Below are 24561 nucleotides of genomic sequence, written 5' to 3' on the forward strand. Positions count from 1 at the left end.
CAAACCTGAGCAACGTGTTGTTGCTAGTGACAAAACTACTGATTAATTATGTACATTAAAGTGAAACTGTCTTCAAAGACCTGCTGATCGCTGTCCGATTCTGTGTCCATCGGCTTAGAATGCGCCCCGCTCGGCCCATATGGTAGTGTCAGAGCCTGTCTAAGGAGAGCCTGCTCACTCCCTATTAAGCCCAATTGTATCAAAGTAGGTTGCGGTTCCACCAGAGTTCCACTGGGGGTGTCCTTGGCGATTGTAAAATGAATTGGAGTCTATGGAGCTAGACGGCTACGTTTGTGTCTTTCGTTTGATTGCTATTGAGAAATCTCAGAATTTATTGTTGTTTTTGCAAGTTCAATGTGGATTATAGGTCAAAAGTTGAATGAACGAGTACTTACTTTTGATTTCTCTTACAAGTTGAGTCGTTGTTGTCCATAACACGCTAGCATTCTGCTAACGAATGCTGATTGGTCAGTGAAGGACTGATTAGGACCAGAGATCCCGCTTGATGCCATCCAAAGCAGAACCAGAATGTCGTTGTGGTCTTTAAAACATTAGCAAACCTCTTTCTAGCACATGTATTGACAGGGAGAGCACAACCTAATGGCACAACCAGCTGTGTTGTTGATGCCTAGAAAAAACAAAGGAAGAGACTCAGAGTTTGCCGTAAAGCATTATCTCTGGCCGCATGGTGTGTAATAGCATTTTAAAAGGCTTTATAGAACAAAAAAGCGACTTTACAACCAGCAGTGTGTATTTTCTTAGTCTCCCCTTTTGAATACAACCTTCAAATTGCTAGATAAAAAATGATATTGTGAGAAAAAGGGATTTTTAGGGGTACAGCTCCATAGACCTCCAAAAATTCTGCACTCAACTGTGAGCGCCCTCATATTGATTTATTTTATTTACTTGAGGACAATGCACATTAATGAACATTTCTGTAAATGCACCAGAGTTAGCCAATTGGCTATTTTTCAACCTAGGATGCATGTCTTTTATGGTGGCAAGAAACAAGAGCACCCGGAGGACACCCACACAAACACAGGGAGAACATACAAACTCCACACAGAAAGGCCTGGAACGACCTGGATTCAAACCAACATCCTTCTTACTGTGAGGCAGAAGTGCTAACCACTTAGCCACTGTGCTTTCCCATTTGGATTCAGAGTGGAACTGCAACCATTTCCGAAGCCAGAAGTATCCCAAGTTCTCCCCTTATTAGAAATTCTCTGGTAATGTTATGGCACACTGTAATATTTCACCGGTAATAAGACCAAACTAATATTGTTAAAATAAAGAAAGGGACAGGCCTACCATGATAACATCTAAATAAATGTTGATAGATGTAGCATTGCAGTTTTAAAAATATCAATAAACAACAAATCAATCCAGCTTCTCCGTCAATAAGAACGAAATAATAACATTAAAAGAAATACATATAAACCATGATAAGATCTTGTGAATAAATGTTGATTAAAACAGCTGTTACTGGGCTAAAAATACCAACTACAGCAAAGCTGTATACAGCTTCTCTGCTGCAGCCCGACTGGCAGAAAGAATCATGCTGTGATCATGAAAGATGGTACCCATTTTAATACATTAGTTTAAAAAACATGCTGACATCACAGAAATAACTAAATAAACGTGTCGTGTACACGAATCAGTAGATTAAATTACGTGAACATTTCACAAACTGCCGTGAGACTGAGTTGGGATTTTTACACAGGCAGAAAGACTGAACTGACAGATGCTGTTGGCAGTTCAACAGGGAGTGGTTACTGAAGTATCAGGTTCCCCTCACTTGCTTACTGGTAGTTTACATGATATTTGTTTAAGGAATGTTTATGATCTCTGACCAAAAAGAAGCCTTCATCTTGAAGAACAGCGCTACTTCTTCAGGGTTTTTCTCTTATTACTGTATTAGATAAACAACTGTCTCTGGTCAGCAGAATCCAAGCCTCTCTGTCCCTGCCAGGAGAAATATGTCAGCTGTCTGAACCTGTGAAAGATAGGTCAGTCTAATTGGAAGTGTCCTGGAGGCAGGGCCGGCGATAGCTATAGGCGACCTAGGCTATTGCCTATGGGCAGTGATGGGAATAACGGTTACTAACGGCGTTACTTTTTCAGTAATCTAATTGATTACTCTTGCCACCTTAATAACTCTATTAAATGCTGAAAAATTGCTCTAATTGAAGCTGTTTTTTTTTCATCAGACCAACTGGATCTCTTTTTTTCTTCCTTTGTTAGTGGGCCGTGCACGAGACAATTAAGCGCATAAATGCTGATATGAGTAAAAGTTCATGGTAAGCCAATCAGAGTTGGGCGGGTGTTAATGATAGCACGCGAAGTCGGACACAACGAACAACACAAGCGAGTCAGTCAGCGAGAGACAGGTATGGCGTTATGAAATCAAGGAGAGGGGGAACTTTTCCTGCTAAAGATTTCCCGCTGTGGTCAGAAAACATAGGGGAGACACTATATGACTCTAGAGTCACTACTTGCTCCGAAGATAATGGCTGTCACTCTCTCACTTCTCCCTCGCTCTGTCACACACACAGACACACACACACACACACACACACACAGACACACACGCCGGCTCGATGCACACAGCAATGCACAAGTATGAACATTGTGTATGAGTGTATATATTTTGTATGTTTGCATTAAGTGTCCATTTCATGATAACATTCAGATTTACCATGACTAATTGAACATGCACGTGTATTTTAAATTCCATTTTAGAGGGGTGGAGGTGGGGTCACTTTTGAGCATTTAGATTAGATCAGATTATACTTTATTCATCCCACAACGGGGAAATGTCCTTATTACAGCAGCAGCAATTTCTTAACAACAGCAAAAAACCAAAAACACACAAACAAGTTAACACACAAGAAATACCGACAAACAATAGACAATGATTATATGGTAGACTGAAAAAATGTAATGTTTAAAAATTTACTCGAAAGTAACGCATTAGTTACTTTCTGAAGTAACTAGTTACTTTTATACTTTGCAACTGAGTATCTAATTTAGTTACTTTTTAGAAAAAGTTACTAGTAACTGTAACTAATTACTTTAAAAGTAACTCGCCCAACACTCTCTGAGGGTGTCAAAGGTGTTGGGGGCGATCATCCAAAGGCACCCCCCTAAGCCACATGTTTACTCATCAACCTGATTTTTTGATTGAATTGATGATTATTGTCGATCATTTCCTAATTGGGGGGAAACTTCAACCTACTGATTTAGTTTGAAGTTCCCGTGACGTGATATTTCTAGTCTATGGACTCAAACACACGGAGCTCTGATGCAGACCTGTGCGTCGCTTAGCGTCCACTCTTGCTGTAAAAAATAGAGTCGAGCAGCGGCGCAGACCATGGAGCTGCTGGTACGCGCCTTCCGGGGTCTGTGCAGCTTCAGGTTTATAATGGACGCGCTCTGCTGTGGAGATGCTGCGGCAGATGTATCCTTATTCCTGCCACAGTTTGGGGTTTCCATCTCCGATGTACAGCCACTTCCCTAAACTGTTTCATTCAGAGATCAGCGTCTCTGACGGGCTCTGTGTCTGTCAGGAGGTCTGAGATCTACCTAGCAATCACGTAATGCACAGCAGACTATGGTGCAGGTAGATTTTTCTGAAATATTGTGACGTTATTCTTGTAATAGCCTATTTTATTATAACTTTATTCTTCTCAAAATATCACGACTCCTCTCAGAGAACATGGATGAGATATATTTTGAATGTGCCCAAAGGTTTGAACTTGAACAGAAATCTTGCTCAAACACATCTGAAATATTACAGTCCAGGGGTTTATTAATAAATGAAAATGAATTAATGTATCATTCAGGTGAATATTTGTCATATGCACATTTAAGGACGTTACTTCCCAACAAAAGATGCAAAAGAGGGATGAGTAAATTATGCCATAGGCCACATGTATTTGGACTCAGACATAATTAGAAAAGTCTATCTACAGGAGAATAATTGATAAAAGCAATAGAGAATGCTTGAAAGCCTTACAGCAATATGTTCCTTTATGTTTCTATATTTGGATTGTAATCTATGTTTCCCTTTACATAAATTCATCAGGAAAAGGTAGAAAGAGGGGCATAAAAATTCACCAGAATGCAGGAAATGAAGTATTCAATGCTCAAAATGTTCAGGAGGTGGACCCCCAGACCCCGACATCAAAAGTCACCATGCACACAAATCTGGAAACAAAACACTGGCCTTTGGGTTTCCAAACCAGTTACGATTAGACCAAAGGTTGGTGTCATTTAACTTACATGCAAGCTAGAAACTAAAGTGAATATACATTGCTACTCTGTTGCTGACACAGCGCTGCGGAGATCTGGGAATGCGGATCTAGGTGGGGCGGGGCTCAAAAATTAAATCTCACCTAGGGCAACCAAAGGGCTACAACATTGCCTGGAGGAGCAACAGCCTATGCGAAGCACACCACCTTAACATAATGTCCCCAGTCTGAGCCCTCGGGGGACCTGTGATGCGTATAATCCCTTGCTCTGTGTTTCTCTGCAGACATTTCTTGTCCTTCAGTCTGTTGTCAACCTGTCCAAAAAAGGCAAATTGCCGAATAAAAAATGTTTTAAAAGGGTCAGAGGTGGATATGCATGAGTTAAGTCACTGCTGAGCGGAAGTGAAAGTTAGAGTAAAGCTGAAAATGATTCAACTCGTTTGTCCATTTGTGATACCCCATAAACACTAATGTCACCTTCAGGAAGATACCAGAGCACCCTGTTCTCTCAGCATGACAGCATTTTATTAGACAAATGATGACACACATCACTGTTTAAAGGACAGTAGTATACATTCAGATCAGGTCATCTGTACAGTACAAAGATAGAGAGAGGTGTTGGAGAGATGGAGAGATGATGTATGACATCCAGTTCCGTTGGCCTAGAGTGTGTGTGTGTGTGTGTGTGTGTGTGTGAGTGAGTGAGAGCTTTCTATAGCAAAAATTCCTAGTTGCTTAAACGCTGTAGCCTTATTGTGTTGGAGTTATCGATTCACTCCTCGAAATCTTTGGTCATTCAGGACAGCCTTGATTCTTTCTTTTCTTTTGTTAGGTCAGTTAAAGCTGCCTGTCTGTGGTTGATAAAGCACAACCATTCAGTAGTTTTGGCCTTAATGAGAAATGAAAGGTCACAGAAAAGAGTAGCAGTTTTGATCGTTAAAATGACTGCTGCAGGCCTCGATTGGGATAATAATTCAGGCTAGGAATCTAACAGCAGTCCAAGAAAATAACCCCAACAGCCCACATATGCTTTAACTTTTTTTGTGTTCTCTTAATACGGCCATTGTTATGAACAATTATTTCTCATACGTTGTTGCAGCAATTTCAGGGTGGATACCACTTGTTAGGAGATTTGATTCGAGAATTGATCAAAAATGGTTAGAAATCCCTCCAAAATGCAACGTTAAGACACCAAGACCTTAAGGAACATCATAGACAAATCCATGCTATGAATTTGTTTTTATAAAAAATGATTTCTGCATTTATCTGTATTTGGATGGCGAGCACTTCTGTTTTGGAATTTGCACAGAAACCTCCTTATGGCCATATGTCCTCTGAATTTGCTCAGTCTCTAGTTTGTGGTTGTTAAGTCTCATGATTAAGCTGTGATTATCCTAGCCGTCACAATAACTAATTTTAAACAGTAGAGGATAAGTTTAAAAAAAGTGGAGTCACTACAATGAAATTGCTACTTTGGGGAGGAACATCTTCAAATATGATTACAATTTGCCTCCTTAAATCCACAAGAGTCATAGCTTTCCAGTTATACCCAATTTATGAAGAAATATTCAAATTCACCATTTTAGAACATACTACATGAGTAAAACTGCATGTTTTTTTTCCCTGAATGCATGGGATTCTCATAAAGCGGGAACACATGTAAAGGGGAGACCTGTGGGTACCTATAGAACCTGTTGTCATTGAGATAGGCTATCTTGAGGTGAGAGGTCAAGGGACTCCATTGAAAATGTCCTTGACAGATTTTCACTCACCAAGATTGTGCTAAACGTTGGAGGTTATTCCACCCACCTATATCGTCTAGTTTCACACTATACCAATATCTTCATTTTAGAAGTAAAAGCTGTAGAATAATGTTGGGAAAAATCGCTGGCCTCCTGTAGTCCTTTAAGGGTTAACAATGGTCCGACACTCCGGGCCAATCAGCTTGCTAGGCCAGAGGCCAATGGCCGGTCAGTACAGGGACTTCTGGTTCTAGTCAAAGTTCTTTGATTTGGATTTGTGATTCCAGTGTAAACAGACTCACTTTTACACTTTCATAGCATTAGGTGTTGTGCCTTTTACATCATGTTCAGCTCCATCCAAGCCTCCGGCCATCTGAGCCTTGATCAAACTGCATAATAGTCCATAGTGCGACGATGCGTGCTGGATGAGTCACCGGGGTGGGTGCAGTGGGTAAACACTTTAATACTGCATTTTGGCATCATGTAATACGACACATTCCTTCCATGTCTCAAACTTCTTCCTTAAATTAGATAAGGCGCTGAAATGACTGCAATTGAGTAGAACTATCTTGGCTGCACTGTCTGTAAGGCTTCCCTCAGTTTTCATACTCAGTGGAAAGGCGGGCACTGGATACACGAGGTTTTTAAGCAGCAAAAGGTTGTCATCATCCTCATGTGAGTTTTTACAAACATTTTCTTTTTCCTCCAAGCAGATGGAAATGAGACACGGACGCCAGACTAAAGCCTTCCGGTAAACCACAACTTCAACTACACCGAACACCTTTGAACAAATGAACACAAACTTCACTTGTCATGTAAATAAACACCTACACATCAATTTTTTTCAGAACAGTACAACAACATAACATCTCATATATGACGTAAAGTGGCGACAGGGTAGCCTGGCGGATACAGATACATGCGCCCTGCTGGAGTGTCCATGAGCAAGTCACTTGATCCCTCACCAGCTACAAGAGGCAATGCAGCAACTCAGTAGACCGTAATAGGTGGTCTTCCTGTGGAGAGCAGCTTCTGGGACAAAGGAGGCAAATGAACGATGACAGTATTATCAATACATCCAAATACGCACAGGGAGACACAAAGTTGGAGTCAATGTAATCCATTAGGTGTGAATGGTGACATCCTGTCAAGACTGATATCTGCTTCGCAGTCCTCCAAGTCACAAACCGAGTCGGTGGCGTTTTCATTGTTGTGAGAAAACTGTGAAATTCTGTCAAAAGTCTCTTCATTCTCAATACATTCAACCGCGTTGGGGATCATGTTGACATATGTGTTCGCGATATCCTTGTGCATTAGGGTGTCTTGATTATAGGAGACCAGCTCGTTGCTGATGTTAACAGTTTCCACTGGTGTGGAGCAGAAATTGCGACAGCCCAAGAGGCTGGCGAAGGCCTTCCTGAACTCGGCGTTGAAGGCGTAAATGATGGGGTTCAGGGAGGAGTTGGTCCAGCCGAACCACACAAAGACGTCGAAAGTCGTCTCGCTGACGCACGGCAGACCCGCATCCACGTCTGTAGCCGGTCTGTCGCAGAACGGGACGATACAGTTTAGGACGAAAAAAGGTAACCAGCAAAACACAAATACACCCATAATCACCGACAGAGTTTTAAACACTTTGGTTTCCCGTTTAATTGACGTTTTCAAGGTTTTGTGGTGTTGGCACTCAATTCTGTTTGTCCTGCAACTTTGCGCATGTTCTGCCGCCCTCTCCAGGGAGGCTATTCTTCTAATTTGTATTTGTGCAATCCGGTATATTCTGGTGTAAGTCACAATCATAATTGCCACGGGGATGTAGAAACTTATTAAAGAGGAGGATATAGCATACTCTCTGCTCAGGCTGGAGTCACAGTTTTCCTCTATCTGCCAACTTGTGGAAGAGTTGTGCGTCCCAGCCATGTCGTCACCGCTGGCTTTGTGCCAGTTTAGTTGGACCGGTATGAATGAAATGAGCACAGACAACGTCCAAGTGATGCTTATCATAACAAAGGCAACTCGCTGGGTCATTTTCCTCTCATATCGGAAGGGGCTCGAGATGGCCCAATATCTATCCACGCTGATAATACAGAGGTTGAGGATGGAGGCGGTGGAGCACATAATGTCAAAAGCTACCCAGATGTTACAGAAAGTGCCAAATGGCCAGTACCCCGCCACCTCTGCCACAGCTTTCCAGGGCATCACCAGGACGGCGACAAATAAATCCGATAGAGCCAGGGAGACGATGAAAATGTTGGTGACTTTGGTCCGCAGGTGTCGAAAGCGCAGCACCGCGGAGCAGACCAGGATGTTTCCCAGCAGGGTCCATAGGATGAGCAGGGACAGCAGACAGCCCGTCACCGTACGCACCACCATATCCTTCCTCTGATCCTTTGTTGCCTCTGTTTCGGTGCTGTTCGACATAATCTCTCCAAGGGGTGCGGGCACAGAGTCAGTCCCCTGCACCGATGAGAGATGCTTGGCTGGGTTATCCATGTGCCTCTTCAAGTTAAACTGCAGTCCATTGCTCCATGAGTGTGGACAAGCGCAGTTATCAACCATTGACCGTATGGTCCCCACTGACCTGCTCGGCTGCCATCCTGATGTGTAGTGCAAAACAGACGGAAAGAGAGAATTGATCGCCTGAAAACTGAGCCGAGCGACGTGCCAGGTGCGCTGAGGGGCTGAAACACAGCACACAGTGGCGAGTGCATGTTGTAGCCTTACCGCTCCGGTCGTCTGACCTGGCTACTTCTGTGAATGTCTCAGTCCAAGGTATCCTGGGCGCGGTGTGGGTGCGGGAGTCCCTACAGCCTAACCGGGGCTGGGCGCATACGCCTCCTCTGTGGGTGGTGTTACGCACATGACACTGCGTTAGAAAAGGGGTGTGAGGAAGCCCTAAACATTTTGACGGACTATTATATGCTATTATCTATATTTGACACCACACAACTCTGCAGTGACAGGAGTTACAATATGCAGTTTTTTGTGCAAGATCAAACTGTGTGTAAACTACACATACAAAAATGTGTTAATAAACAGCTACTGGGTACATTCAAATGTATTTTATGTACTGTATAAAGGTTGCACACATATCCAACCAGTTATGTATCTTAATAAAGTGGAGTAACTCAATTTTAAAGAAAACATACAATGAAGTTAATAAAGTAGCTCTGACCGGAGCTGTCCATGGTGCTGAAAAAGCAAACGCCTTTGCAGTCCCCTCAGCAAGCAGTAACTCTGTCTGTCTGTCTGTCCTTTAATCAGCATAATCTGCCAGTTTCAAGTTAATAGTAAAACACTATACTACAGCCACACTATTTTAGCTATAGTGTAATTTAAAACGCGTGCGCCTTAATGATAACAAGCCACTGCCTTTTTTTATGTGCACAAATCAATCTTTTTTTTTTAGATCCTCCCTGAATACTGGTGTTTATTTGCCCTCTGACAACTGCCCACCGGAGGTCATAGCTCACCCACTTTTCAGAGTTACAGGTGAGTCACATTCACACTCTCAGTGGACATATTGAGCCAGGAGCTCCGAGCGCGTTGTCTATGCAACAGCAGCAGCGCCGTTTCGGCTTTGAAACGTCACGGATATTTTTAGACGTGTCTGCGTGCCTGTCAAATCGTTGTGGCATTACGTCAAAATAATCTCCTGCAGGCCGATGCCAAATCTCTCTGGAGTAACCTATAATCTCGGGATGTCACGAGGCAACTTGTGCCTGCCACAACATTTAATTCTTTACAGACAATCATTAGGCTACTACAGATGTTACCACAGCAAGTGAATTAATATGAGTGTCCAAAAATATGATGCCTGCGGACCTGATCTGAGCGTCACCACAGAGTATGTTGTCTGTCTGGAACAGGATTGTAGACTTTCTTTGCTGCATTTAAATTCACAGAACAATATGAATTAAGTTAGAATATTGTGTGATAAATATATTCCAGATAGTTCATTAGTAATTAATATTAAGTCACGTGTTTTTTTTTTTAAAATGAGAATCCCTACTATTATTCTGTATAGCCTACTTTTGTTATCCCTTGAAATGAACTGTATCTTTGTATGTCTGTTCTGTAAGAAGGCGCGATAAGCCAAGCCGTAGTTGCCTATAAAACATGAGTTTTCGGACTGTTCCATCAAACTCTTAAAAACATACATACATACGTGGCTCCACCTTGTGGTGTAAATATGTACTACACCTGCTGTCAATTTAGAATTTTAATGGCAATAAAGGAACAGTGAGCAAAGACATCCTCAGTGTGAAGGGCAGATAACATAGAAGATGTGACACGTCACGTGAATATGAAAAAAAGAAAATGTTATTTGTTTCAATATAGGCAAAGGATATACATTCATCACTATAGTACACGTCATTTCATTTGAGCACCATTTTATTGGATTTTCACAAAATCGTGTCAGTGTCTGAGTGATGATTTTAATCAGCATGAGAGTATTTACAAAGATTATAATATTGCAGTTTGCAGGATTTTTACCACAAGTTGGCACATAGTGACAACACAAAGAGTGGATAGCACCATGTTGAGAACTGACAAAAATTATACATTAATTTGATATAAAATTGTACAGTACAAGTAAAAAGTATATCTGCGTTTTATATCAAAAAGAAATAAGTAATGTCACAGACATGGGATGTTTTTTATTGCTGATCTTTCAGGTGTAAACATACAATCTCTGATCTGGTGTAGCAGTTGCCATTACAGTAACTGTTTCTTTATATTGTGTTATAATCCTGGAAATATTCTGATACAAGATTTCCACTTTTGATAATATAGATCCACCTGATTTGAAAACTTTTTTATACATACATAAATTCAGAAGGGAAATATTTTTGACAGTAGATCTGTCTTACCTAGCACTTCTCACTATATGTGGTAGAAGATAACCCAGTATAACCAACATCATTTTGAACATAACTTATTAGTTAAATTGACAGAACAGAGAATCAGCATATAATAGGACAATGATGAACCTTAAATGACAGAGAGAGAGACAGAGAACTATAGTCCAACTCATAAAGATTATTCAAAATATAGTGCTAAGATTGTCACTATCTTTGTAGCTCAGGTTTTATACTGTTCCATTAAACTTGAACTACTAAGAGAAGTAAATGAGAACCATATCCTTATACAGTATGAACATTTCACATGCAGTTAAAATATGGGTCAATGGGTTAACTTGCGGCTCTGTTGAACACAGTAGAAGCTTGATACTAACAGGTGTTTAAGAGGCTTAGCTGTAGTATTTTATAAGTAGTATATCATATACTTTCAGCTACTAATATCAAACAGTACAAAATAAGTCTGTCAGATACATCATGTATATTTGACATGATGAACCAGAGAGTAAAACCTACAGTAATGTAACTACAGAACAAAAAGTACAAAGAGCTCTTTTGAAATTCTTGAAACCAAAAGTCATTTCCATGACCATTTTTAATAAGCCTTGTGTTAAACAAGGTAATTTTTCAAGGAGCGTAGGCTAATAGGTTTTGTCTTCCTCTGTAATCCCAACACTGAGGGATCTATGTTTTGTTTGTCTCTGCAGATTGCTTTCAAGTCTGTGGCAGTGTGACCCAGACTGCCTCCTGAAAGGCTGACCTGCGCTGTGAGACACTCACGGGAGCCGGTGGTGACAAGTGTTCTTGTGCATGTTAGCGTATCTGGCATTGTCAGTCATCTGCTTTTCTGTCAGACCCGGCGGAACACCTCGAAGAGGGAGGCGACTGAGTGGATGCGGTAGAAAAGGTTCAAAGGAATGGCAAAATTGAGAACTGTGGTCCATGTGCTGTAGCCAAATGTCTCCTGTTCCAAACCGTTGTCGTACTGTGGCCGGCAGCCAAAGGCAGGAAGGATCCACAGCTGAAAGAGGAAAGAAAGAAGTTCAATTAGAATGAAAAAAGTTCAATTAGTTAAACCTGCATTCATTGATTTCTTTGGTCAGGGGGCCAGCCATGTTAACAACAGCAGTGTGAGTGAAAACTATAATTATAGGGTGAAAGAAGCTAAAAGGCTCCGCAGAGCTGAGGAAAGTGGCAAAGTTGGGTGATAAGTATCTGTAAGTGCGTCGCTACCAGGGACACCTGTCACATTACACATCATCAATTGACACATTGTTGATATAAAAGTATTGATTGGAAAAGTTTAAATATAGCAATATGTGATTTCTGCCTTTGAAAAAAGACTTTCTGAAAACCAAAATGTACAGGAAATTTGGAAATCACATTGGTTCTAATATTTTAATATATTAATACAATTTTGACAATAATATACAGTTTGTTCAGATAGCCAATCACAATTATTTAGAGTTTTTACACAACGAAACTTACGTCAACCTAATTCCATCTCATCTAAATTCAATTATCAGGTTGACAAGTACAAATGCTTACCGAAATGTTGGACATTATCAGGAAGACAGCAATGTTTTTCAGGACTTTCCTCTTTATATTTAGAGGCTGCTTTACTTTGTTTCTCACAGGCAGCGACACCTCAGAAGGTTTCCTTGGACATCCGTACACCTGCCTGCTCTCCTCCTCGTTCTCGTTCTCCAGGGAGACACAGGTTCTGTCTGGAGTCTCGTAGGCTTGGTTAATGATGCCGTTGTACGGTGGGGCTAAAGAAGACGTCACCGAGAAGATTTCCGGGGCAGCTGGCAACTCGGGGTCCTCCCTCTCTCCATCCTTTTGCTGGCGATACAGGGACTCTACAATGAAGAGGTTCTGGATGTACTTCTCCAACACAACAAGCAGAGAGTAGACAAAGTTGGTCCAGCGGAAAGGAGGATTGGTGTTGGCTCCTACCACAGCCACAATGCTGCACCAGGACATGAGCCAGGAGCCGACAGAGGACCCACACAGCAGCTCTGTGTCTAGCTGTCTGGACGGGTTCTTGGAGGTGTCCGGAGGCATGTGGTCCACTCGATATATGAGCAGACCTAAGGAACCAGCGGAGCACATGAACGCCAGCATGGCAATGCCATAAATGTAGAACATAGAAATGGCTGAATTATGTGTTTGGAGGGATTGCTCTATGTTGGTGATGTAGACCACCATGACCCCGATAGTGCCGGCCAGTGCAAGTAGACCCAGAATGGGGCCTATGTGCAGGCCCTGGGTTTTGGTAGCCAGCCTCTTCCTGTTTGAAGAAAGGTCAATGGTCCGCCCAATGTTTTTCCACATGACGAAGAGCATGGCAGAGACAAATATGTGGTACTCAACGTTGAAGGGATAGAGATAGAAGAGGCTTTTGGAGAACAAGGAGCAAGTGCTGGTGGTGCAGTTACAGTCAGGCTCTGAGTGCACTGCGAAACAAATAAAAACAGATGCAAATTCATGAGCAAATAATGTCTATTCTGCCATACAGTACATCAAGCAATCTACAAGTAAATAAATAGTACAAAAAAAGATTACATTGTGCATTGTGTGTCAGGTCAAAGAGTAATACATTACACTTTACAAAAAGACAGTTTTGAGCACACTGAATGAATGAAAACATTTTGTATCTCGGTTTTAATTTTAACAGATTTTAAACTGCAAAATATGAATGCTTTGAGAGGCAAAATTATAACTCCTGAATGTTTAATCGAATCCAAACTAATCTTAAATGTTTCAAGACAACCCTTTTGAACTGCAGATTAGATTTGTTGACATCCTTTTGCTCGAGTGCAATCTTATTTACACAGTTATACACTGTCTGTTCTGGAACTGCCAGAGCATCAGAAGCCCACAAATTTATTCACTAAGGTAGTGATTCCCAACCTTTTTGGCCTGTGACAAAGCAATGTCTATTTGTCAACATCTACTAGTTGTGACCAGTTCAGGATATACAGTGATTTTCTCTGTGTTTTATTTGAACAATTTGTAGAGACCTGAAAAGGTCCAATTATGTGTAATTCACAAGGTGTTGTTTTTAATGCTTTAGATTTGTGATTAATTTAACCAAAGGTTATGGGTTATGTTTGGCAGCACAAAGCTCCATTATAAATTCCTGTCTAACTTCTTGATGGTCAATATTCATTGGCCGCCATATTCTACATATTTTAATTGGAAACTTTACTCATTTCTGAATGTCTGGGCATCTCAGATGGTTATGACAATGCACTTTTTATACTTATTACCCCACCACAACAGGCTATGGTAATGCTGATGCCCTCTAGAGATCATCCCCTCCCACCCCTCACCCCCCTGAAGGCCACCACTATGGTACTGCAGCCTTTAATTAAAAAGGGAACAACAGTCAGGGTGCAGCCAGCCTCACAGTCAGCCGGATATGAGGAGGAGCAGCCGGACCCCCCAACCCTAGGCTTAGATATATCAGTTACTGTAATTGCAGCACCCTTGGGAGTAGGTAGCCTGGGGACAAAACCGTCTGAGGTCAAGCGGGGGGTTGCCAAGGAGGGTGGTGGTGGCTGAAGTGTGGGGAAAAGGTTGGGGAGGGGGCCTCAGCACTAGCAACACTGCGTGTCTCCTGAAACCTAATAGAGAGACGTTCGACACAAACAAGACCCACTGGGCTGCTCAGCTAACCTCCCTTCCCCTCGCAAGCCCTCCTCTCCTTCCCTTTTCTTTTATCCATTGAAGGGAGCTCTCAAGTGGACTATTGTACTTGTCTTCTAGGTACAAGCCAGCAATCAACCCCTTGGCCCTTACGTATAGTGAGGTTTTCAAAGCCCAGTGCAAAGAGTCTTCTCTTGTGGTTGTTCAAGAAGTGCTCGGCCTCTGACATTACACCGTTGCACCACAGGAGGAGGTTGGTAAAGACTGCATGGATTACACCAAATCTGAGGAGACACAGATGAAAACAAAGCTGTGTGTTATGATGCAGGTTGTTGAGATGTAGCATCTCGTTTTCAAGGGGATCCTTCCATGCAGATTTTATATTTTGCACTTTCTTTAGTCGCTGGTATGATATTTCATGATAGTGTTAAATTATAATAGCCCATATTTCACATACCTCTCAAATGTTTCAAAGCTCTGGATGACATCCTTGATGTGAAACCAGAGAAAATGCACCTAAACAAAACACACACAAATCCTTTATATTAGTAAATATACAGCTTATTAAAACATATTTTACAGACAGGAAAACAGTGACTTAAAATTATTTAAATGCCTTTACTAGAAGGATTTCCCTTGTCCTATGCAGTTACACTCAAATAACATGGACAATGACAGGATTATATTGTTGCAGCAACTCTGTACTCTCTTCAAAAACAAAGAACACATTATGCAAAGACCTACCTGGTTAAGTGGTGCAAAGGAAAAAAAAGATACAGTGTCACACTGCTGAAAGATTATCACATTATTGAAATAACATTGGGATTGCAAATGTACCTGTGTTATTGTATGAGTTGCGTGGATGACAGGATAAACCCCGAGCACAGCTGACACACAAGACTGATAGCCAACATAGTACCCGATCCGGAAAGCGTCCATAATCAGTGAAAGGACTGCAAGGAGAGTCAAACCTCCTACCAGGAGAAAGAAATAAAGATCAAGTTATTACTGCCACACTTTGGCCATATGGATAAATAAATTGTTCTTTCAGGATTTCTTTATTCCAAGTCAAGCACAAACCCTTCGTTCTGATAACGATTAGGATTGTGGCCTCTATCATATCCAATACACGTTGAAAAGAATAACATCAATTTACTATTGTAGCATGCACTGCTGTAATCTTGCGCGTAATCTTACAAACTCACCTCTTATCCAGCATGTTGTGGCGTGGACATCTTTCTCGGTCCGCGTGTTCTTCTGTCTGTCCCGCAACAGGATGTACCACAACATCCAGATCAGCTGGAGGATCATGAGGCAGGTGACTAAGGCCAACAAGTGCTCTTCCCTGACAGAGGGGTCACCTTGGACCGCCAGCATCATCGCTAGCCCGAGCAGCAGCAAATTGGTCCCGTATTGGCCGCTGAGGATCTCTCCGTTCTTCCTCGGATAATCCCCTGACAGACTTAGTTTTAGTTTAGTGAACATCTTTTTGTCTTGCTCGGAGCTGGACGACGAGGAGGAACTATGACAGTACTTGTTCAGACACTGACTGTCTAGGCCACTGTGTTCCACCATGGTGGGAAAGGAAAATCGCTATGCCGTGAGAAAAATAAAGTCAAAGCCGCGCGCTATAAGAGCATTTGGGGGAGGCCAGATGCCTAACCTGTTGCTACAAGGTAGGAATTCAGACGAATAGGTACCGTGCCAAACATGCTCATTCAATCTTCAAGGTCCGGCTCTCTGGTCACGCATCGTTTCAATGTCCAGACTCGCTGAGGATGGACTTGATAGACGCCATTGTCATCTTGTAACCCTGAAACTGAAATATCTGGTAGTGTAACACGCTCGCTGAGTCATTGAAAATGGTAGATTGCGTTTCAGTCTTTGGTGATCCCAGACCCCCGTCCTTTTGAAACTCCCATAGCATGTTTCAGATTAATCACTGGGCTTGTGCCAACCATTCTTTGCCTCAAGCAAAAAGCACTAAACACAGAATTATCTATAGCAGAAGAAGAAAAAAAAAAAAGAGCTTCGCCCAAATCTACCTCTTCGGAGCAGCTGGCACACCGTCTTTCCAGGTCTACTGAAATCCTCTCAGGGTGGCTATCGGGTATTAAGCGTAAAGGCCTGAATGAGATGAAAAGGAAGATGACATTTCACAAACCTGCGATTTTTACTGGCTGGAGCCAAGTGACCTGTCATGACAGCGCTTAAAAACCAAGTGCCACCTCCTTTTGTCCACTTGTGGCTGAGATGTGGTGGTTAAAACTTTGTGCTCAAGTTTTAAAAAGAAAAGGGAGAATCAGATTTCAATGGTCAAATTCACAAGGGCTTTTTGTGAGTGAATGGCAAGAAGGAGAACACTGAGACCATCAGCAATGAGAGCTCTTATGTATTTGATCATGTAACCTCTGGTGCAATAGCTTGGGCGGAAACACAGACACATTGTTATCAGAATAACAATAGAAGGACTGCTCACATTGATTGTGAGGTGATTAGTGTGATGTGAATATAGGAGGGGATGAAATAGGTAATCAGGGCAATTTAATGATTAACTTAAAAAGGGCTCCTTTCTTCTAAAATTCTGCCTATTAATTAGTGATATAGATTCACGCAGCACAGTGGCTTCAAAATAACGTTTCTTCTGCTTTACGAGACTCCTGAGTTTGCCTGGTTAAGTTGCGTGGACACAAAAAAAGCATTTAAAACATTTAAAACCAACCAAGTAGTTGGTGAATGGTTGGGTGAGGGTCACATTGAATCCGAATACTTTATTGATCCCCTCAAGGAAATTGTACATGTTTTTGGTGGTTTTAAAGCGCAAAAAAATAATGGTAACCCCTTTAGCTGTTAATGTAACCAGCAACCCTGATGTTATATTAATTTCAGAAAATGTTATTATACGCATATTATCCATCAATGTCAATTTCCCACATGCACGTAGGAGGTCGAGGTGTGTAAGAAAAAAAAGGGTGCAACACTTAAGTCATGTGTTTTCTATTTTCAGTCTTGCCCTCTTAACATCTGAAAAAGGTTTGGAGAAGATAACCATGTTGCAGTCTACAGTATTCACACACACACACACACACACACACACACACACACAAGACGGAGCGATAAGGACTGTGCGCAAGGAAACAGCGCGCTGTTGTGCACACGAGCGTGCCAACCGCGAGCAATGTGTTGTTTAACGACCGTTTAACAACATCGATTTCTCGATCACTGAGAATCAGAGCGATAAAGAGAAAAGAGTAAGATCTATTTGTTATCATGGCCCATTAATGAGCGACTGACTAACTCTAAACATTATGATTTAATCTGGAAGTATTTAAAGTAGCTCTCTTTCGTTTGCACTTGAGAACATCACCAAACAAAAGCTGAATGGGAGTTCACTTTGAGGGGAAATTTATAAGTGTGATTTTAGATTTATTGTGATATTTAATGCTGAGGAACAATTTGTCCAATGGTAAGTGGTTCTTTGAAAATGGCATAAAAATCGATCATCAAAAAATATGATGCAATATTATTAAGAGCACAACACATTAACATGTAGCTCTACTTCGATCAACTACACGATTGAAATTCCGGGCATTTAACACATTGAGACTCTGAAAGAAGCCATTCTGCATGATTACTTCTTGATAAAATCTACTGCAGTAAAATTGAAAATGCAGTAGGCTTAGTATGTTTATGTAGCAGCATCATTAGCGTTTTAAGTAGCTAAATATCTGAATACGTCATCCCCCATGATATATAGTATACTCACGGTTTCAAAATCGCTAAAATGTTCTGTAATACCGTCCCTAGGTATGAGCCGTTTATGAGTCGTCAAGGACAGAAAGGGCAGTTTAGAAATCCCTCTCTCTGCCAGTGTGCAGTGTGTTTAAAAATAAAATACATTGTGTTCAATGGAGAGAATTTTTTTTTCCCCCGTCAATTCAAAACAATTCATTTTAAATTTGTAACTGTAAAACCATGATATTTTCGCTGGAGGTTATCATACCGTCAGAATGATGCCTCTCAGTACCACCAATAACAACTTCAACATTTAACACACACCTACATTAAAATCCCTCTGACAGTGTCAGAAAAACTGAGCATTATACAATTGGCAACATTAAACGTATTTTAATAATTACACTACACGGTTTTGAGTCTGTATAGTGTTGATTATAAATGTAACATAGAAAGTGAAATGGTGAGCCATTTGGAAGTGCCAAGTAGTATCAAGTTGTGCCAAAATTCTGGAGGAGTTCTTGTTGAAGTTTCAGGTCTTACTTTTTATCTCATACCATTGCAGTTTTTAAATTATGGATTTGTTCAAGGTTATATACTTTATCAAGAAATGACAACATTTTTTGTAAGTAGAAAATCAGTTATAAAAGTTTATTAAAGAAAAAAAACATACAGAATATGAGAAGTCTTTGCATTCTTCAACACAAACTGCTTCTAAAAATACAAAAACAATTTAAAGTCTTTTTTGGTTTCCTCAAACATTTAGTTAGAAATTGCTTACACTCATTTTTCTACATATAAATACAAAAGGCCAGTTTCACAGAGACATTTTAACATCTAATGGTAGGAAAAGCATGGGTGTAAATTAAATTTGTTTTGGCTAAATGCCATTTAGTTGGTTCACTTTCAGGAGGCCTGTGGATGGTGACTTACTGTCATGGCTCACAGAAACACATTTAAACAAAACACAGCTATCATTACTGTTATTAGTATCATCTGTTATTAAGTAACCCCTGTTCTTACTACAACAAAACAATGTGTTTGCTGTGAAAAAAGGGCTATTCTCAAAATATCCATTTCACTCCTTAGTGCTGTTTCCCAAATACACAACACATCACATTACCTGACAGTCGTGATTGTTCCTTAAGGAAAACACAACAGTGACACGTCATAAACTGAGATGGTTAAACTCTCAGATCAGGGACACCGCAGTGATCCTACAATGCTGACCTGCCCCCATCAAAAGCATCAATACAGACAGACAATAGCCGTGTTGTTGCAGTAGATGGGTCTAGATCAATGTGCTGCAGGTGTAAGTCTGGAAGGTGTGAGAGACAGAGAGGGGAGAGAATGGCAGGGTCAGAGGAGCATGAGCACTGAGGCAGATAGGAAGAGAGAACACTTTCACCATAATGACGTTAAAGTGTGTAATGCAAAATTTCCCGTCGCACTCTACAACAAAATCTCATGTCATCATTCGGTTTTCTACAAAGTAGTGAGAAGATCAGCAAGAAGCAGGAAAAGCCGCCTCTTTGATGGAGCGCACAGTGAGCAATTATCAATATGGTAGTGGTCAACAATGCAATACAACTTTGGAAAAAATCCGGTAAAGAACTATCGCAGACAATGAAATGTTTTCATTTATAGAGTAAGCACAAAACCATACACAAAGTCCCTTTCAAAGTCTGGATCAAGGAACCGGGACAACAATATGTCCAAGTAAGTGTTTTACAGGTTATTTTTGTGTACTGCATGCATTCCATTTATACGTTTTATGTATTGTAATAGTATATTATTACTTTAAACCTTTTTTATATGCAGTGAATACAGCATGACTTCATCTATGTGATGAAGCAGGCTTCTACCTAAACACCAGGCAATGCATGGGAAGAAGTTTGTGTGTGTGTGTGTGTGTGTGTGTGTGTGTGTGTGTGTGTGTGTGTGTGTGTGTGTGATTTTTAGGGCTGCACAATTAATCGCAATTGTATCGAAATCGCAATATGGACTAGTGCAATATCCAAATTGGAAGGGGTCACAATATTTATTAATGCCAAAATATGTGTCAAACCATTCTGAATGAAGTAGTGTGGTGCTGCAGAGACGTCCCGGCCTACAAATCCTATCCTACAGACTCCTCGCAAAAATGACACTATCATTTTAATTTCTTTCATTGTTAATACATTTAAATGAAAATGAGAATAATGATACAAAAACGATTATTCCCTCCAATATTGTGAATCGTATCGCAATCGCAATATCAGTCAAAAAGTCACAATAAGATATTTTCCTCATATTGTGCATTTTGGTGATTTTGGTGTTGGGAAGGCTGTTTTCTTCAGTTGTTGAAACTTTAAAACTTGAGTATTGTGTAAGAAATAGAAGGAGGTAAACTATACACAGAAAACTCAACAATGTGATTGTCAAGATGATGTAAAGCCTTAATTCTTCAAGTATAAAACATTGGTATTAAATACAATATGTTCAATGACAGAATATTTTACTCCACAAAAAAATGTTCACAATTTAAGGCCAAACACAATGTTATTGATTCAAGAAAAAGACTTTGGGAAAATCAAAATGACAAAATATATATAATTATATCCTCACCCGTCACATTCATCCAAGCAAAGAGATGAACATAACCACACCCATGAACTGTGTGAAGAGGATGAGTGGAGTGAAGAAGGACCACACTGGCCACAGGGCCATGTTTAAGCTGCAAGGAAAGTACAATTACAATTATAAATATGCAAATCCTGTGAAAAGATAGTGAAGTTTGACAAAAACAAGCGTACTCCACTCAAAACAAGTTTACGCTTGGCGCTCTGCCTAAGGCAACAAACAAAGTTTTGCATTCCTATTTATGTTTTAATCAGTGGCTCCAACCAACAATATAAGCGACACAAATTCATATGAACATTGATTTATTATTTAAACAAGGCGGATAAGCTAACCACAGGACAAAGAAAGCTAAGTGGCCACTCAATTGAAACTTGAGATGTCAGAGGTCAAATAACCAGCATTATAGGCATAACACATTAATGCACCTCTTCAACAGGGGGTCCGGGACCCCTAGGGGATCCTCAGAGTGAATGCAGGGGGGCCTCCAAATTTATGGTAATTAAAATTAAAAAAAGTCATGAATCTAACATATTATTGGCAAATATAAATCCCCCTGATGATAGGCTTACTGGCCTGATCTTAACTGATATACAGAGAAATGATGGTATGCACAAGTGTAAATAATATTTTAGTTTCTATAAATAGGAGTGCCTTTTTGTTTGTATATGTCCACAAATATTGCAAATACTGTAAACTGCCCATGCCTTGTCAAGTTACTGCCTTTTTTTTTTAATTATTTACACACCCACACCGATGTGTTTAATACTGTGGCTAATTAGAGAGTGAGACAGATGTTAACCAATCACAGCCTGTACAGGTCTAGACAGTCCTAAACTAAGCCCTTTTTTATGGGACTAGCATTCCCAGAAACCCATGCGATTTAGAAATAACCCCCCACGCCTTTGTTTTGTGAGTGGCAATTACACGGGATAAGTGAACAAGAGCATGAGTAAAAGGTTGTTATGTATTTCCTTTGTTGTTTAAAATATGATAGCCCGTACCCACCCACAGGTGAATTCAACATTGTATTGGAGAGGAGTGAGAGAGATGTCAACCAAGCACAATCTGTACAGTGTCAAACAAAAGACCTATTCGCACACGACCAGAATTACCAGTGGACCTCTGGTGATTCAGAGGTAAAATCTTTGGCTGCCAACATACTTTGGTTCATTTTTGCTCTGAGCCTGTTTTTTATGGTTTGAGCCTGGGAAATTTCATTTAATTGGTTCAAATAATAGAAGATTGCTGGATTGAATTGCTTTGTATTTCTATTGTTAAGCCATCAAAATATATTCATGAAATGATAGGCCAAAACGTTTGTGACACACTTTAGGGCCCCACTGCCATGTATTGTCACCATGACAACAGACACCATTTTCTCATGAACTGGTCAAATGACCACGGCAAACAGTTTGGCCGTTCTAATCTCCTTCTATGCTCATTTCTGTTACTATTTTGGACAACATTTATGTTCAATGAGCTAATATGGTTTCAGCTCTCATTATGTGCCCAATGAATTAGAAATAGCACATTTAAACAGGAGAGGCACGTACAGGGTGTCTGAAAGAATGTCCTCTATTGTGTCTGTTGCTGTTTTACCTGCCAGATGCAGCAATAAAGGCTGCAGTGGTGATGGGCGGAATGGCAGGGTACTCTTGCTCGTAGTGCTGGATGCCTTTAAACCACTCCAGGTACACAATGCAAAACATGGCCAGAGACAGGCAGACGCCAAGGAGTATCAGACCCACATTGAACCACCAACTAGAAAAAGTTAAAAGAAGGGACATTTATTTAATGCATGAAGGCTAGACACACTGTGTTATGTTATTAAAGCTATTTCAATACAAAAGACACTACAGTTTACAACACCACAAATAGCTTCCCAGCAGTATCAGTAAGCAGCCGTTCATTGGTATCATATACCAGAGATTTTTTGTTTCTTTTATGTTTTCCTTAAGCAACAACCTTTCATGACAATAAATGCTTTCAGACACCAAGGCGTAAGTTTAGTATTATGTTTCTTATTGTGTCTTCTTCTTGACTGACCTTTTGATATCATTGTTCTCAATTATGTTGTGGAGGAAATCCACGTAGTAGGTCACACCCACAGATGCCACGATCCAGAAAATGGAGTGTCTATTAATGCGAGGGAGAGGTTTAGCATCTTTTTCCTCCTGACCTGAAAAGTAAAGTTTCAAAATAGTTTCAATTCACAAGTGTACTTAAGAGCAATCTTTACTCCATGAGGATTAGAAAAGTATATATCAAAGTACAGATTACAATAAATTGATTCATAGCAAATTACACCTAATTATTATTCAACAATTCACATACCAACAAAGGTGTGGCTACAGTCTTAAAGCATTTCACCATCATGTAGAAATGGTAACACTAACACACCCAATGACTCAAAGAAAATGAAATCCTAAAACACAGCCTAAGGGTAAGGGTTACAATATGGTGTAGAATTTTGCAAATATAAGATTGTCTTGCCATAACAGAATGTGCTAAATCCCAAACTTTCAGGGCTGAGGAGCTTTCGAAAGGAAAACTGATAGCTTTCTTTGAGATAATCGTACTTCTCAGAGAGGTATTAATCTCTACAATTTACTGGTTGATTAAACATATCAGAGCCTGTTGGCTGCTGAAGTGCTTCAGCTTGCTAGTCTACTCTGGGCAGAGTTCACAATGAACTCCATGTCCTAAACAAGCAGTTAGCCTATATCTTTAATCAAAGCCAAGCCACCTTGGATACAAGATGAGACTAGAAATACAAAGTCGTCTTGCCAGAAGGAAAAGAGACGAGTATGCGAACTGGAATAAAGGCAGCTATGAATAAAAAATGTACACATTTTTATCGGTTACTTATATTACAATTATTAGATTAAACTGGCGAAGAGATTACCCTTAGATTGAGGACAATGTAGGAGTGGTTTCCCTGTATTATGTTGCTGAGCTGGAACAGCGTTTACGGAGAGTCAAAACAATAATTGCTGGATTTCTGCCAGTGAAGGCCTCAAAGTTGGACAATTGTCCACCATAAACCCTCCCTTGGATTAAACAAATTGCAATCCCAAATAGCATAGCTAACGCTTTATCTTTCTGCAATCATTATAGTTTTGTGAAAGAAAATGCCGAGTTGTTTGGCTAACTATCTTGCAAGTGGAATACAAACTGGCCATTCAACAGATTTAACCATTAAACGTAGCGTCTTCGTTCTCACAATGTTAGCTAGCTCAAGTTAGACAGCAAGTTGTGGTCATTTGACACCGGGTGCTAGCTAGTGCCCGAACAGTATTTATACAGCGTTAGCACTGTATTAACAAATTTAACGTTTCCTTCAGTTATTAACTAATGGTTAACGGTAGCTCTTTCAGAAACCTAGCTAGCTAGTTAAAGTTGGCTAACGGTTCTGAAGCTTACTTTTTTCATCTTCGTCACCATTTGTCGTTGTTTGCATAAGAAACTCCGCATCTCTCTTAAATCTATTCCGCAACGTTGCTAAATCACTGTCGTTAAGCATGTTGACGCTAAATTTAAATTACACAGCCCCGAGGCTTACACCTTAAACAGTTAAACACCTTCTAAACACTAGTGTTTAGATGGTACTTCCTTTTACAGCTCAGACAGTGTCGCTTTTTCATGACGCAGTCGAAAGCGACGAATGTAGTTTAGTTTCCTGTCTATGGAAATAAC

The 24561-nt window shown here is 40.5% G+C and overlaps 3 protein-coding genes across 6 annotated transcripts; all 3 read right to left on the bottom strand.

Moving 5' to 3' along the window:
• Positions 1–4756: 4756 nt before the first annotated feature.
• On the bottom strand, positions 4757–9011 carry drd5a (dopamine receptor D5a). The gene has a single exon (XM_032513982.1). The coding sequence runs from the start codon at positions 8549–8551 to the stop codon at positions 7106–7108; it is 1446 nt and encodes a 481-aa protein (XP_032369873.1). The 5' UTR covers positions 8552–9011; the 3' UTR covers positions 4757–7105.
• A 1282-nt stretch (positions 9012–10293) lies between these two features.
• Positions 10294–17168, bottom strand: otop1 (otopetrin 1). Its single transcript, XM_032513978.1, has 6 exons — positions 15714–17168; positions 15346–15482; positions 14966–15024; positions 14662–14792; positions 12403–13313; positions 10294–11875 (listed from the first exon to the last, which is right to left on the bottom strand). The coding sequence occupies exons 1-6, from the start codon at positions 16081–16083 to the stop codon at positions 11705–11707; spliced, it is 1779 nt and encodes a 592-aa protein (XP_032369869.1). The 5' UTR covers positions 16084–17168; the 3' UTR covers positions 10294–11704.
• A 1700-nt stretch (positions 17169–18868) lies between these two features.
• On the bottom strand, positions 18869–24508 carry tmem128 (transmembrane protein 128). Of its 4 annotated transcripts, none has more exons than XM_032513992.1 (5): positions 24289–24508; positions 22912–23044; positions 22465–22626; positions 20851–20959; positions 18869–18957 (listed from the first exon to the last, which is right to left on the bottom strand). In XM_032513992.1, the coding sequence occupies exons 1-4, from the start codon at positions 24386–24388 to the stop codon at positions 20860–20862; spliced, it is 495 nt and encodes a 164-aa protein (XP_032369883.1). In that variant the 5' UTR covers positions 24389–24508; the 3' UTR covers positions 18869–18957; positions 20851–20859. The 4 variants fall into 4 exon arrangements, with proteins under 4 accessions (XP_032369883.1, XP_032369882.1, XP_032369881.1 ...); XM_032513991.1 differs by lacking the exon at positions 18869–18957 and adding an exon at positions 18964–19188; XM_032513990.1 differs by lacking the exon at positions 18869–18957 and adding an exon at positions 19195–19561.
• Between the last annotated feature and the right edge of the window lie 53 nt (positions 24509–24561).

The sequence above is a fragment of the Etheostoma spectabile genome, chromosome 4 (genome assembly GCF_008692095.1).
Source record: "Etheostoma spectabile isolate EspeVRDwgs_2016 chromosome 4, UIUC_Espe_1.0, whole genome shotgun sequence".
NCBI lineage: Eukaryota > Metazoa > Chordata > Actinopteri > Perciformes > Percidae > Etheostoma > Etheostoma spectabile.